Here is a 16923-nt window from a genome sequence, read left to right on the forward strand (position 1 = left end):
TTTTTTAAGCGGGAAAAGAGCTTCTCCCGTTCCTCCCTTAAGAGGAGTAGCCTCTCCCGCTCATTCCCGGGGCCGATTCCCAACTGCTCCGCCGTAGCGGAGGCGTTGGTGCCGTCGGTCAGAGGGGTCCAGGAGGGCTGCACAAAGGAAGGAGTTTAGAGCAAATTTAGAGCAAGACGATCTATTCTCCCCCAGACCGCAGCTAAAGATGTTAATTATTGCTCCACAGCCCTAAGCTACAACCGGTTATTTTGGGGAGACACCGTCCCAAACCACTCCCGCTAGTTGCAGCCCTTCTGTGGGACGAGCGCTCGGGCAGCGGCATTTCGTGAAAACACTGAGCGAAATCAACGCACGCAAATGAGGATTTCACGTCTCACGACACGCTGTCTAGGTGCTTTCACTCCGAACTGGACGCCTCAGCCGAACACTGCCATCACAGGGCGTTAAGCGGTGGGGAGGACGGGCACGACTCCCCTCCCGCCATGCCCGGCGCGGAGCACGCTGGGAGCTGTAGTCCGGCGGGCGCACGGCCTCCCTCCGCCCCGCGCTCCCGCCGTTGCCGCCGGCCTTTGCCCGAAGGCCGCGGCGGCTCCGCCGGATTCCCTCCGACCCGCTGTCTGCCGGCGGGCAGCCTTACTCGCCCTAACCGGGCATGCAGCGGCTGCTGCGGCGGCTTCTCCCCGCACTTTACTCGGCGCGGCCGGCGGCGGCCCGCGATCTCCGCCTCGCCCGGCGGGCTATGCCCGCGCTCTCGCGCCTCATGGCGCTGAGGCCGGCGGCGGGAGCGGAGGGGGGCGATGGCGGTGGGGACCTTTCCCGCGCAGCCGGCGCGACAGCGGAGCACGGTGAGGAGGCGGCGGGGGGAAGAGGGCAGGCGCCTGCGAGGCTCCGCGACCGCCTCCCCCGCCGGCTGCGGGCGCCTGCGGCCGGCGGGGGAGGCGGTCGCGGGGCCTTGCAGTCACCTCAGCGCTGGCCCGGCGCCCTCCGCTGCCGACGGGCAGGGTGTGGGTCTTGCTGAGGTGGGGGGGGGGAGGGGGGAGAGGCCCGTCGTTGCTGATGTCCGTTAGGCGTTGAAACGGTCACGTTGGGCGGAGAGGCTGGGAAAACTCAGGCTTGTGCACACTTATTGAGAGATCAAATGGCAAAGAGGTGGATTTCACAGGAGGGGTCGTGGAATGTAGTAGGAGAAGATGATTCAACCTAATTGTGGGTTGTTGCTAAAAAGTCGTCTTTTGTTTTCTCCGCCTGCCCCCGCTCTGTCCCCAGGCCTGCAGTCAGTGTAAGCATCTGACCTGCCTGAATACTAAATCTACCATTTTTTTTTCTCCCAGGGTTTGGTTTTTGTGTTTGGTTTCTTTTTTTAAGCTTTTTCAGTTCCCTGGCTGTGTAAACACTAGTGCCAGCCCTGGAGGTTCAAAATGCCTGGAGAGTAAGACCATCTATTTCTACAGCAGCTTTCAGTTAAATTGTCTCCAAAGGATTCATTTGTCATTAAACGTATGAACATAAGCATATTAAACATATTAACATGAACATATTAAACGGGGAACAGTGCCTGGAGACCTAATCTCACTGTGATCTGTGATGTGTAGGTGTCAAATAATAGAATATTATTCTATCTGAAACTATAATCTGAGTATGGAGAGAAGAGGGCTGGGAACAGAACACAACCAAATATGTTTTATTGCTCCTTGGTTTTGTATTCTCTCCTCTATGAGCTAGGTCTATCATGATATTTTTTCTGCTGGAACAGATGCCTTAAATACTGGTGAAGAGCAGCAGCCACTTAAACAAATACAAATACAGGAATAGTGTATATACCTGTTCGTGTATGAAATTCAGTCTAATATAATTAAGCATGCAATTAAGAAAAAAATGTTTATCCTATAACAGCTTGGTGGTTGAGGAGTTCCCATGGAAGCTGGTTTTGTTACTTAGGTCTCAGATTATCAGCATTAAGCCAAGAGTTTTGAAAAATCTTGTTTTCAGGTTGGTTTAGTGACTAGAACATGATTCTTGAATTTTGTTGCTGATTTCTTTAATAAATATTTCAGAAAAGGTGAGGGATGGAGTTTTTTTGCTTGGGGCACAACCTGTAGAATTTAGAAGCAGTGCCTGTTCGGTTCAGCTAATTGATTTGAGAAGGGACATTGTTAGTCACTAGCTGTGCCTTTGCTATGCCCATCTGCTACTGTGAGCAGACAGAATTTTTTCAAAGTGGCACAAGTATGTTGCTTTTTGAGCAGATAGAGCAAAGGAAACGCATAATCTGCAATGTACACCCCTCAGATTTATGTGAGTCCTTGTTTTGCAGCTGATTCTGCCTTAACAAATCCTTTTTGATCCCAGATGGTTATGATTCTGCATTTCTGAATCTTGTTGATAACGTTACTGACCCAGACTGGCCTACTTGTTTGTCGGTTTCATGGCTTTCTGTCTTGTCCTTCACTTTGAGATCTCTTTGAAGGAAGGATTGTTGTTTGCTGTATGCTTGTGGATCACCAGCAACAATGTTCTGCATGACCTTTACTTCAATCTAAGTGTTAAGTAATAATTTTATCATTGCTTTAACATGTTTGCTGTGCATAGTTCTTTAGTGTCTACAGGGGGAGCAAGCAACAAATCTAAATACTTTGTTTCTTTTTAATAGCCTGTGGGTTAAAGTTAGGTGTCAGACCACAACCACAGAGTGATTTATGCCTCCCTACTTTAGGTTAGAGTGAATTAGCATTTGATCAGGTTGTTCTTTTACTTATCTTCCTTAGTATAAAGTGATATATGCACACTCCACAGGGTGATAATAACCCAGACTGGGTCTGTAATATTGATTTTATACATGTAGTGTAGCTTTGCATGCCACAAGAACATAATATGCACTTCTGCTGCCAAATTTTCCCCTTGGGCCAGATTTGGACTATCTGCACTGGTCACAAGAGGAGCTTTGAAAGTGTGTTGTCTGTAGTAATGAGCTGTCCTGGGATAAACTGCAATTCTGACATAAGGCTTCTTCCACTACAGTAATCCCATTGTGGAGTTGTCCCAAAAGAGTATTGCTGGATGCCTGGTTATGTGCACATTTTTTGCTGCTAGATAAGGTTTTACTTTTTCTTTTTTTTTTTTTTAAGGTATAACTTAATACGCAAATATTAGAGTTTACTGATGGAGAAACACGAAGCAGACATAAGGAAATGACTCATGCTTAGTACTCTTGGGGAAAAAGACATTTTTAAAGACTTGTTAGTGGAGATTATTCTGTCTTTGTGGTATTACTCTGAGATAGAACTTCATGTATATTTTTATACATGCAAGATGATTTTTTTATTTTGATTCCTCCTTTGATTTATATTGATTCCTTCTTTAGCTTAAATACTAAAAGTCAGTTTTTAGAATAAGAAGTTCAGATCATTGCTGTCTATAACATGCTATACTGTGTGGGAGATGCAGGAGTAGAATAATCATCTCATTCCTGAATGATATAGTCAGATGAGAGCTCTTTGTTATATGTGAAATGGTAGGATTCCCTTCCTGTGCCTCATTTTCAGTGTGTTTACATTGGAATTAATTTGCCAGTGTTTGTCCACACTGAATTTCATATGCCATTATTATTATCTAAAGTGAACTTTATGTGATGTCCAAAGACTTTATTTTTTCATGCTTGATTATAAGTATCCCTTTTTTTTGGCACATAATTGCATTTACTTAGAACCAAACAAGACCATAAGTTATTAAATACAGAAGGCTGAACCCCTTTTTTTTTCTATTCAACATAAAGCATGGAAGTATTTTTGCTGATATGTTGACAAGGAAGAAGAGCAGTATTCTTAAGGGGGTTATATGTCAATATCCTTTTGCTGATAATTAGAGTAATGTATACTTGATATATTGCTTGTGTATGATGTCTCTTAGCTGGTTATATAAAAAACTAAGATCCAGTGTGTTGTTTTAAATATATTACAGATGGGCTGGAAAATGTACAGCAAAAGAAAATCTTTAAGGAGAATAAGAAAAGGACACAACAGAGAAAAGAGCCATGTCATGCTGATTCGGTAGAATCTCTGATGGCAGAAATGCCGTTTGTCGACACAGATATTGAAGATGAATTTGTTCGTAAGTATATTAAAGAGAAGTAGTGTGGAAGCATAAACACATCACGCTCTCAGTTCTTGGTCCTGCCTGTTGGCATGTACAAGTGGGCCTAGCATATGGAGCAGAGTCTCCCTGCAAGCAGGATCCAGCCCAGAGCCTCTCTTATTCGTACTCAGTCCTGCAATACTTGAACATATTAAAAATTTACCACTTTGTGATCCATTGCAGCAATGAGTCACAGAATAAAGACATCTCATATGTCAATTCACATTACTGTATATGAGCTTCTCAAGTGGTGGCTTTTATGAGCTATCTTCCAATATGTGTATCCAAGCATGGGGCTAGCAGTGCACCTTTAATTGGACAGTGGATGTCTGCAGTCTGGTCAGCTTATGTTTATGTATCAGGCCACATGGTGGGAGAGGGTCTGCAAAGTCCTGAGGAAATAAGCGAGGAGAAAAATAATTTATGGTGCAAAGGAAGAATTGAGGACATGCACTTTTCATTTGTTATGTGGGAACATGTCTTTGGCAAAGGAGGAGATAGACAGTAGATCTGGCTTGGATTAAATTTTCTTCTCGGCTGAGTTTGGTCCTTGAACTATAGGTTGGCCAGTCCTAGTCTAATACAACCTTTTCCCTTAATAATCCTATGTATTACCATGTATTATATTTCAAAATGCAGCATGCATGGGATTTTTGAAACTTAATGTTGGTCCTTTTGCTCTGAAGTCATGTCCATATTCAAGTGTAGACAATTTGCAGGCCTATTACACTGCAGTGTGAGTTGGCTAAATGAAACACTGTAGTTTGGAAGCTGCGTGTCTATGTTAGCAGTTTATAAGCCCTGCTTAGAGGTGTAGGCTGTTAGTTGAAGTATGGTACTCCACTTGTATGACTATATTAATTCAGGTTGGAGTAGGATCCCAATCAGACAGTTAAGAGCATGGGCAGATCTGATGACTGGGAAGACATGCTCCAGTCAGTTGACCGAAGTCCAGCTCCTGTTGGCATGATATTAAGTGTATCTTCATTTTGATTTGTCTGTATGCTGAAAGTAAATTTTTTTTCTCTTCAGTGCATGCAACCTCTGAAATAAATACAAAAAAGAAAAGAAAGAGGACTACTGGAAGGGAAATTGAAGAAGGCAGTGAGAGAAAGAAGAAAAAGAAAAAACAGTATCAGCCAAATTATTTCATTTCTCTTCCAATTACCAATCCAGAGGTGATATTCTTTATTATACTAATTTGGTATAACCAGAATTACTTCAACAGATGCATGTGTTTATAAGAAGAACAGTGTTTGATCTTGAGCAAAATAATTTTTTTTCAGATTTTTAAAGGAACTTTAGCAGCCTAATCAGAGAGTAACTTTATTTTAAGTAACATTTTTGTGAATAAAATTGCTTTTCTGGAAAAGACTAGAGGAAAAATATTATGTTTTTGTTCAGTTTTTCAGTCTTATGGATTTCACATTATTTTGATTGAAGCTGGCTTAAATTTCCCCTCTGTACTGTTCCAGTATTGCTTATTTTGTCATTCACTTAGAATAAGGAAGAGAGACATTCCTATTTAATAAGAAAATCACTAGCAATATTTTTAGCTCTCCTTATAGATAGGAATTTAAAGTTGGATGTATTGCTGTTTTAACTAGGCAGTTTGTAGTTTAACATTTTCCAGTAAAATTGATAATCTTATTTAAAATTCAAACAACCTATTATTTTAGTGAGATGTTGTTCAAATGGATTCAAGAAGTGCAGAGAGCTCTTTAAGAAAATGTATTTTCTTGTAGTTAGCATGTGTTGTCTCATTCAGGCAGTGAATGAGAATGATTTCTTTCATGCTGTGCGATGTTTCTGGTACAGCTTCGATACCTTTTGTGTCTGCAAACAAGGAAAGTAAATGCATTATGTTTAAAAAGTTAAACCCAACAGTTTACCACCATCTCCAAATTTGGGTTTATTTTTTAATACCAGGAGCTATCTCAGGTGAATTTTTACTCATCCTACATTTGTACTATCTGTTCTCTGAGAAAGTCAAAGATTAAAAGAATCCAAAATGAAAATAAACCGAACTAGGTTTGAAAATTACAGTGCAGTCTTTGATTCTTCAAAACGTACAATGTGAAGAAGAGATTGTAGAGGCTGGTTTTGTAAGATCCAGGATATCCTGGCACGAATATTGTGGGGGATCTTTTGTATCATCTTACCCCGAAATATCTTTTCTTCCTGTCTGTTCCATGATTTAACAAGTACAAGAATAATGTAGGGGTTATATAATCTGATAATTGAGAATTTCTGCTCATGTTTGTTCTTACATTGAATGGCTGGTTGATTGGAAAAGTCTTAACTATGCATGCTTTTTTATGTCATCTATTTAGTCTTATATAATTTGCTGAGGTAAGGGAACAACTATATTCAATCTCAGAGCATTTGGGAATTCCAGGACTTTGCTAGAAAGCTTTGTTTATACTTGTCTTAGATGTAGAGTTGTTCTGAAAGTAGAAAATACACGTTGGAATTTGCATAGGCAACATTAGCCAAAATTTAGACTTTAGACACCTGGTTTCTTGATAGCCAGAGGGAATCTGGTAATTGCTGGTAGTATTTCAGTTAGTAATGAGAGACCTTTCTCTTTTTGAGGATCTGATTTTATTCCAGTGAAGTGTTTTAGGCATTAGTATTTTTTCTTCATATTTTATGTGGTGTTTTAAGCTTTACACAGAGAACCATTTTGTAATAAGAGGTATTTGTGGAACATTTAATGAACTGTTCCTGTTGGAAATGAAACAGTTTCCTCGTTTTCATTTTAATTGTGTTTTGAATCTTCAGAAATAAAATGTGATGTTCCATTAATTTTGGATTTATATTGAAGTTTGCATTATTACTTGTGCAAAAATAGTTAAATGGATGATTATCATTGTATCCCTTTCTGGTAATTTTTTTTTAAGTTGTGTTTCATCTGATGTGTTATCACTTGGTAGGTTAGCCTTTCAGGGTCCTCCAGTCTTGATTATAATTAATCTGCTAAATCTTTAAAGCTTACAGTCTTTGTATTCACTTACTAGTAGTATCCTTGCAATAAGCAAAGCTATGTTATTTTATTATTCTTCAGAAAAACATAATCCAAGTAATGGGAGAAGGGACCCTGAAATCAGTATTTGAGGCCTTATTTTGGAGCACTTTTTAAAATAATCTGAGGGGGCAGTGGTTGAGTATGATCTGCCTTCAGACATTTCTTTCAGTTAAGTTAGGAAATCTCAAAAGAAATCGCATGGTAGCAGTTCAAATGTAACATAAAACTTTGTAAGGTAATGTAAATAGCAGGTTAAATAGCAATTTAAATTTTTTATTTATGCAGTGGGTCATAACTAGTTGTACAGAGATGTAGAAAGAATCCTGGTTCGCTTAATTGAAATTCAGCACACTCAAATGTTAATTGCACCTTAGATTTATTGAAGAAAACAGAACGAATCTGAAATTATATTATGCATTGTGATGGCATAGCTATGCTACAGCTATTGTGTTACGATTTGATCACATAACGTCTGGGAAAACATATTAAAAATAAATTCCTGAAATTCACAAAAATGTACTTGAAAACTTTTTCTTCTTTCCAAATAGTGTAGATTGTGTAGAATGTTGTCACTTAGCCAGAGAGAGAGAACGTGCTCAGTCTGCTTTCTATTTTGCCTTTATCAAAAAGGCAGCTCATTTCATACTTTCCTGGTGGGTTCAGCAATAGCTTGTCTCTGGAACTGCTAATTCCATCTTTGGAATTAATTCTCTTCCCAAAGGTATGTTATTTGTTAGGTTTTTAGCTTGGTTTCCTAATGGAGTTTATACAGGTGTGAGCCTGCCTATCTGTTTGCTTTGTTATAAGCCCATTGGGTTTTTTTGGATTTTGAACCTGCTGTGGGTTTTCAACCTGTTGTCCAAATTCGGATAAAAAAATTGATATCTCAGAGGTACTAATTTCCTGCAATTTTTTGTGGAGTCGGTGCTTGCATAAAAGAGAGAGCCATGAAAGAACATGCTTGTGTTGACGACTGTAGTGTGACTTTGGCAATTACCTGTTTTTCTAGACCTGCCAGATGATGAATGAATATCTGCATGTTTGTTAGCCAGTCAACCCCTTAGAGCTGAAAATCAGCCACAGTGTGTGTTGCTTCTTGCCCAAGCCAGAACTGAACTTTATGAGGGAGCTGGATGTAGTTGAGGACGTGAGCAGGAAGGGACTCAGAAGTACTGCAGGAGGAGGCTTTATGGGTAAGCGGATGTGGGGTACTGGCTGCTAATCTGAATGCTGAATAAGATCACTGATCTTTTTCAGAGCTAGGGTGGTCTTACCCCTATGATAACACAGTTCCACACCTGTATTCTGAAGGGCTTGTATGCTTACATTTGTATTTTTTTTCTTCACCAGCTCTCAGATGCAAATTAAATTTAGAAGCAATAGGTGAAAATGGAATAAAATTGTAATTCATATGATAGGTGATTTCTTTTTTTTTTTTTTTTTTTTTTTTTATTTACGGGGATAACTTCATTTGCTTTAGTTCATAAACTTGAATACTTATGCAGTCAATACATTGTAATTACCAAGGATTGTGTTTATCTGGTTTTTGTTTAAATGTTGGTTAAACTTCTCCTACATCTGAGACAATAAAAGTGTTATTTATGCAGGATAAGATCAGTTCTGACATATGAAGGAAAGTGGTTTTATTACAACATGATTTATGGACCAAAATATTGGTGCAATTTTCTTCATATGTCTTACACTACCTAAGACGCTTGTGGTTTTGTAGATGCCATATCACCTCTTTCTGGCAAGTGGCTTTTACCTTCTTTCCTCCTCCCCACCCTCTCTAGAGTTGGTTTCTTTCAGTTATAATTTGGTTTTATTTATATAGCACTGCTAGATATCTATGATTAGGTAAAACTCCTACATGGCAAAACTTATCTTAAAAAATTCAATCCGAAAAATACTGACCGCTCCCATTAGATTGTGTTTTTTCAGGAGATTTATATGTTCCTTACGATTAACAGAGCTACCAAAATATATCAATGCTTTTTTTTTTTTTTTTTTTAACTGAAGAGCTACTTGTGCTTATGTTATAAAAGTCAATATGTATAGTATATATGTGAAGCATTCACCACTGAGTTCCAAATAAAGAAAAAGGTCAGATTGAAGTTTTCTACATGCTTCTTTTTGACTTTATACACCAAAGCTAATTTGTCTGTAATGTGTTTGCTTACAATGCTTTAAAAAATAAATCATTTTGTCAGATGGTCAAGGCTATTGGATTTGATTTCATTTCAACTAACATACTCAAGAATAGTTGCAGAGTTTTTTGGGTCTTGTTTTTGTTTTTAAATCGGTACAATACAATGATCATAATGGCAAGCACAGAAAACATTTTGGGTACAATTTATAAAGCATGTATAACCATACATTTTCAATGAAGAAAATGTAATTCAAATAATTTTAAAGAAAAAGACTGATGAAGTTAGAACTGTATACATGTTCTATGGAAATTCATTAAAATAAGTTTGAAGAGAGTATGTAAATTATATCTGTCTATTGGGCAATATAATCAGAATTGTAAATTGGATATCTCTACAAATTATTTACTGAATATTCTTGTTTTGTATGTGTCCAATCCTGCAAAGATCTCTTCTTTTTCTGGACATTCATCTGCACATAGCAACATACAAGTTTAGCAAATCAGGCAGAGAAAGTCCTTGAAGAAACCTTTAATTTGGGTTACTGGCAGCATGAAACTGGATGATCTTAATCTGTTCCAGGAATTTATCATACTTACGGAAGTAAACTGCTATGAAGATGTGATGGGGGGTGTCCAGTGCTTTATTAATCACTCTCTTCGTACCCACTTTGGGTTTACTCAGGTCAATTAGCACAGCTTTGTCAGAGGATAAAACTTTCTTCTGCTAGAATGATTTTTACATAAACATTTGATTTCAGTTTGTGCACTTTCTTGTTCACTTGCATGATGGGATACAGTAATTGTAATGGCTAACTGTTGTTTCTGTGTCTGTCTTTCTTCCCAGATTACTGGCAGTATTCAGGCTGTCCAAGATGCAATAATACAAAAGGATCAAAGGCTTTCCAAAGCAATGGTTCACTCTGGCTCGTTGCATGTCACCATGCTAGTGATGCATTTATCCAATGAAGAAGAAATTAGCATGTAGGTATTTGGTGTTAAATTAAGTATATGAGAGTATTTTTGCTGGTGGAGTTCATAAAAAGAGTAGAAGGGGTAGCTGATGCTTATTTTTTGCAATACACAGCCCAAAATTACTAGGGTTACCGAACATTTAATTCATGTTGTTCTTAAAATGCTAATCTTAATATTAGCCATTTTCATAACTTATGGTATGCCATGAGCTCTGAACAAAGTATGCTTTCTCCTTTGCGTTTTTCTTACTGTCTACTGAGCTTGCATGCACAAATCTCATGTTTGCTAAAGTAATTATTTTAAAACAATGTTTTTATATAGGGGACACTGAACAGATTAACAGCGGAATTTTCAGAATTTCATAGCTTAGCAAATGTTATAAGCCAAATTAGTAATTGCCACTGAAAGGCTTTAATGGAATAAACCTTAGCTCCAAGCTAATGTCTCATGCAGTTACAGGTTTTTTTTAATATCCCTAAGTGAATTTAAGTACACTAAAAGAGAGGGGGCTATTAAGCCTTATCAAAAGTATAATTTTTATGTTGCTTCAGTGATGTAGCTGATTTTTTTGATCATATAAAAGGTAGAAAAGTTGTGGAAAGGCATATATGTTATATGATGACATCATATGTCTAAATGTTAGATGCAACTACTTGCTTTATAAAAATGCAGTTCTCTGGTGTTTTTTACTGTTCACCACGTGCTGTACTGCTATCTTACAAGCTTACTTTAACGTTCAATGGTTAATACGAAGATGTTCAGACTTTTTAAGTCTATCTATACAGCTGTAATTTATGAATATTCAGAATAATAGTTTGTGTTGTCTAGCTGTAATTTTGACTTTGAATGAAAACGTACATTGTATTTTATAGTCCTGCTTTACACAGACTTTCTCAATAGTTTCTTTTTAGATGTGGTGCCCAATGGCCTGCATATGTGATGTCTCTATATTCACATGTTATAATTGCAGAATTGAGATTGAAAACTCTTTGGTAATAGAGTATTATGTAAAATGCTGATAAATGGCCTACTGGCATTATATGAACATCTGGGAATCCTCCATTGCTTATGTGTCAATTTTGTAGTGAATTGCTAATGAATCAAAATTCATCAGGTCCTTATAATTTTGTGAAAGAGAAGCCTCACGGTTTCATCTTCCCCAGATGAGTTCTTTCAGGGGCCCTCTGTCATATTTTTATATCTATCTATCTATCTTACTGGTTTCCTCTGCAGTGTTAGCAGGCAGGCAGTCCAGTACTGAATTGTCTAGATCAAATAATGAATAAGTGCAATGAGACATTGCTTTGGCTGTGGTAATACAGTTACAAAATAACATGGCTAATAAGTGTGTGTTGAATACTTTTTTCCCCCAGAAGGTTAAAGTGCAGATTGCTCACAAGAAGGCAAGAATCCAAGGTAGAATCTAGGAACCGTTTGATAGTCAAGGGCATGCTTCTAATAAGTAGAAGTATTTTGGCTAAAAACATTTAACACACCTAAAAATAGTGAGTTATCGGTATATCTAAATCAATTGCCCTGCTTGTTTTTCACACTTGTTTCCTTGAATGCTATATCTTTGAGGCCTCTACACTCTTACCTCTCCTGTGAGGATATGAGTCTGTCAGCATCCTTGTCTTCAACAGCCTGATCTAAAGGGAGAGAAACAGATAGCCAGGAACAGAGACTAGAAAGGAAAGAAAAGGATACTAGATCTGCTGGACTCCCTCTCCTCCCCATGTGCCTTTTGTCTCCGGGAGTAGGCACACCAGCTTCCTCCTGCCCTGCTTGATGAGCAGACTGTGGTAGCACCTGAAAATCCGTGAGAACAACCACCTACTGTGTGTGCAAGATTTTTTTAAAAAGGGTTTAAAGTACAAACTTTTTAAAAAGGGAATGTGAGAGGATATCTCAAAGACATGTATGCCTTCTCATGAATATTTTTTAGAGTCCTAAACTGTATATCAAAACAAATATTCTCAAATTTAGTATCTTCTGCTACTCCTTGAGCTCCTTCTTGGCTCTCACTGTCCAACTGCCAGCCAAGCACTTACTTACGGAGTTCTTCTCTGCCTCTCCCAGCAGAACTCCACAGTCCAGGCACCCAGGAGCTGTCCTCTAGTCAGCAGCAGCTTCCCCAGTGATTCACCCCTTCCCTGGCCAGATGCCTCCTACAGGTATCTAGCTCAGCTATCCTCAGGTATTCTAGATCACATTTTCTATTATACGGGATTCTTATTTTTTTTTTCGTAACTGGTGTTTTCTGTTTAATCTTTTGGGAGAACTTGAAGGTAAAAAGTTGAATTTTCCTTTCTTTGCTTCACCAATTTTTGATACCAGGTTAATGGAAAGAAACCAAGATCCAAGCTGGCAAAAGAACCTGTGTGTAACAGGGTGAGAGTAATCCCTCAAATAAAGTGCAGCTAGTCAACTGGGCATCTGAGAGTTCACAGATCCTTAGGTTTGGATCCATTAAGTTGTTTAGATATCTACAGTTTTTGTACTGTATTTGCACAATAGTGCCTCTGTCTATACAGAAATGAAATGTGTTGAACACTATTTGAAGTCAAAACGCGTGATAAGAATGTGCTAAACGTAACATTCAATTCAGCACAAAGCCCTTTGTATGGTATTAGTACATACAGCTTTCACCCTGAAAATGGAAGATCTGTATTCTAGGCCGCTCTTTCTAAGGGAATGCAGACCTGTAATTCCCATGCGAGTTTCCTAACTGTTGGCTGCGGTCTAGCCTTCATGAATGCGCTTTACATCTCTTTTTGTAGGACTATATGAAATCAAGAATGTGAGATTTTAAAAACCATAAAGAAAGCAAGCAAGAAAGAGTCATGACAGCACTCCCTTCAAGCAAAGCGAGTTCTAGTCCTTGCTAACTGTATGCATAGTCATGGGATCAGGTACTAGAAATCAGGATGCCTGCCTTCGCAGTAAATGCCTTCATTACCAGACTACAGTGTCAAGTTCTTCTTGCTTGTTATCTGTCAAAGACTGTGAACCTAACCTTTTCATTATACATGTGAGAGCTGAAAGGGTTCAGTTTGGCTTTTTTTGCAAGGTTGCTTTTTCTAAAAAGTAATCAAAATTAAAAATTCATAAATTTCTGAAAAGAAACTACATCAATTTTAAGTGCTATCAAATTTACATTACAACAATATAGAAAAAAACCAGGCATTGCTTCTATAATCCTCATTTGTATTCACTTAGAATATGCTGCTTAATTCTCTTTTTTATTTCCTTTCTCCACTTTGGACCAAAATGCTGGTAAACTTTTTGTTATTCCTGTGGGTTAGTTGCACTGAATGTAACTACTATTTGGCATTGTAAATGCTGTTTGATATGGAATAACAAGATAATACCACTGTTGTGTTTTTTGCTATTGGCTTCAGTGGAAATGTTTGTCCTTGTGCATTAGTCTTACAAAGCAATTGTTAGACGTTATAAAGTGATTGACAGAATATGAAAATACAAAGTATGCTAGAGTGAGGTGACAGTTATTTTTCTAAATATTTTAGTGTTTACAAGATTATATATAAAAGTACAACTAAATCTTCAGTGACACAGTGCTAAACTGAAAACACACTGTACTGTTTGAATTGACCTTTCATAGACCTCATCAGGTAGAGTTAAGCTGGTCAGTGTGTTCTGCAGCACACCCTACAGTATGGCAATACAAATCTTTGTTCAGCTGGGGAACAGAGCTTCCCATGACTCTTGTGTACCAGTTCTCAGATGCAAAAAAATCCAGAGTTGGGTTTTAGGTATGTGCATGATTCACTACTTGAAAGCCCACTGCAATCTTTGACACAGTGTATTTGAAATATCTGTACTTGTCTTGGAACAATTTCCAGGTTCTTGTTGGTAAATAAATCTACACATGATTACCTGTGAAGTAATCTGACAGGTATAGTCAGTATTAGACGGTGTTTTTGAAAGGTCTTGAAGTATACCACTTAGGAAAGACACAGGAATGGGCTTGTCTAATGGTGATAAAAAGGTAGGTAAGTGGCAGAGACTATGCTCAAAAAAAAGTGTCTTTGTCAAGGAACAAGTAATGGCATTGTTGTTTAAATTGGTTATATAGGAGCTAAAGTACATCTAGGCTGTAGATTAAAGTCCTATAAACCCCCCCCAGGTGGACTATATCAATCAAGGATATTTTGTCATGTAATCAACCTTAACGTCTTGCTTAACCTGGCCTAGGTTTCAATTAAATGCATATCATCAAGAGTCCATCTTGTTAAACACAATGGAAACCTGTGTAGAGTTGTTTGTAATTGTACAGGCTTAAAGAATATAATTTAACCTACTTTAGAAATCGTGGTGATGGCTTTCATCCAGCTAGGACAGAAAAAGTAAAATAAACTCTGCTGGAGTTTTTAACCTGTTACTGCCATCTAGCGTTTATAAAGTCAACATTGGTTTAGTGAAAAGTTTAAATTCGTATTCGTTGAATAGAATTAAAAACTGTGAGCATGTGAGAGATCTTTTAGAAGACACAAAGAATGTTTACATAGTTTTTGTTTAGCACGTGAATCACTTCAAGTGCAAGTCAAACTAAATATTTCATGTAATCGTACATACACTTAATGTGGCTAATTAAAATGATTATTAAAAGGTTACCAGGCTTCTGTTTCTTAACTTACATGTAGATTATGTGTGCATGCTACTTATCTCTTAAAGAAAGTAAGCATCAATTTAGATATTACTTATTTAATAACAGTTCTCAATGATCTTAATAGTAATTTCCATATAATTTTATCATTATATGTATATAATGTCACTAACCTCTGTTTATAATATTAAGTAACACTCTGTAGTAACTTTGAATTAAGCAGATTCTTAGAGTGTTCAGTTGAGCTATCAGGAGATGAAAAAAATTAATTAATTAAAGAATGGAAAAACAAATGCTTCTGAGTAAGTATCTTATTTGAATGGGATGCACAGTATCATGTTAATATCTAGTCACCATGAGGACTGAGATAAACTCTTTTGATGAATTACACCTGCTGCTAGGTCTGCCTTATTATTTCTGTGGCTTTACAGCAGGGTGCATGAACCAGTTTACCTTTATAAAATGGTAATAATAATACTGACTGCATTGATAGGAAGTAGTGCAAAAGTACCTGAATAGATAATAAATTGATACTAATAAAACTTTGTGAGATTTTTTGATACAAAGATTAACAGCAATGTAAACAGTATTAATATATTTGACTTTCACATAGAGATTTTCTTTCTTCTTGACAGAGCAGTTGGTGCTCTTTCAGATAGCAAGGATTTTGTAGAAGATCGCCTGAAAGGAAAAACCGTGGATTTGTCTTTCCAAGGAATTGATCACTTCAAAAATGAAGTTGGATTTGTGAAGCTGGCAGAAAATGATCATACCACTATACTTGTGGAAATAGCAGGTATAACTTGTCAATCTAGTTTACGTGCTTTTAAAGACTTTTTGACGAAGTAGGTGAGAATGGGGCACAAAGATAAATTGGTGCTAATTTAGTCAACATTAATTTACCTTTAACAACTGCAAAGGCTACATAATGAATTTCTCAGCATAGTTCAAAAGGATATTAATTAATTACAGCCAGTGCTGTTCTCTGTTCTCTTTTTATTTAATATATGTAAAAAAACATAGTGCAGGCTTGTAGATGGATATAAAGATTCTGTTCTCCCTTGTTTTAGTCCAAGTACTGTCTGCCGTTTCTCAGCTGATATTTATACCCCTTTTGATTTGTATATTCATACTTAACTGACTGTATCTTTGATGCATTTACCTGACTTGCAGAGTTACATAGTTCTCTCCTTTGTGTTCATGCTGTTCACACTGAGAGACAGTGATGTGCTTTCCTTTTCCGTGGTCTGGGGACTCTTTAAGTTTTGTGTTTCCTGTATGTTATACGTATCACTCTTACATCTCAGTGAATTAACTGTAACTTACCACTCCCACATGTATAAGTGCCTATACACACACACACATATGTATAGGTATGTATATGTACTTTATACATACACTTCCATATATGTATAAAGTAAAATCTGGACTTACTCTGCACCCCTGGAGGATAAGGGGAATTCAGGAGAAGGACATGACTCATTTGCCAGAGTAATGTAGTTGGATTCCATGCTGCTTTAGCCTGAAATTTGTTTTGGAGCAGTTGTGGAACCAGTCTGTGGCTTGTTCAATGTTAAATGCCTTTAGCAATTACGAAGTTACTGAAAGATGTAGCAGGTACATGCTACTATGCATGTGCACCCACATGTTCACTTCAAGAGCAAAACTCTCAGTTCTGTCTTAACAGTGGAGCTGAGGCCACTGCCTTTGCCAGTCAGATAAAATGAATCTAAAGATGCAGTTCAAGTCAGTAGGAATTTATAAATTAAAAGCAGTGTAAATACCAGCTGAGAAACAGCAGTCAGTACCTGGACCAAAACAAGGTAGAGTGGAGTTTTTTGTCTCTGAGTCTATACTTAAACTATGTTGTTTACAGATAGTAAATAAAAATTCTCAGAGAACAGTACTGTCTGTAATTCATTGGTGTCCTTTAAAACTATCCTGGCAATTCCAACTATTCCTTGGAAAGACTCCTTAAAAGAGTTTTTCAGTATTGATGAATTATCTTTTGTG

General features: G+C 37.8%; 1 protein-coding gene across 6 annotated transcripts in view; it reads left to right on the top strand.

Annotated features, from left to right (window-relative positions):
* The first annotated feature begins 525 nt into the window (after positions 1-525).
* AKAP7 (A-kinase anchoring protein 7) overlaps positions 526-16923 on the top strand; it is an 87535-nt gene continuing 71137 nt past the window's right edge. For 4 of the 6 annotated variants that reach the window (XR_007506139.1, XM_049801492.1, XM_049801493.1 and 1 more), the window contains exons 1-5: positions 526-848; positions 3961-4110; positions 5167-5312; positions 10156-10292; positions 15546-15706. Coding sequence is in view for 5 of the 6 variants with exons in the window: in XM_049801492.1 (XP_049657449.1) it covers positions 656-848; positions 3961-4110; positions 5167-5312; positions 10156-10292; positions 15546-15706 (787 nt within the window). In the remaining variant the exon portion in view is untranslated. Of the gene's footprint in view, positions 849-952; positions 1592-2166; positions 2299-3960; positions 4111-5166; positions 5313-10155; positions 10293-15545; positions 15707-16923 lie in introns of those variants that run through there. The other 2 variants (XM_049801496.1, XM_049801494.1) reach the window with 2 other exon arrangements.

The sequence above is a fragment of the Accipiter gentilis genome, chromosome 5 (genome assembly GCF_929443795.1).
Source record: "Accipiter gentilis chromosome 5, bAccGen1.1, whole genome shotgun sequence".
Classification (NCBI taxonomy): Eukaryota; Metazoa; Chordata; class Aves; order Accipitriformes; family Accipitridae; genus Astur; species Astur gentilis.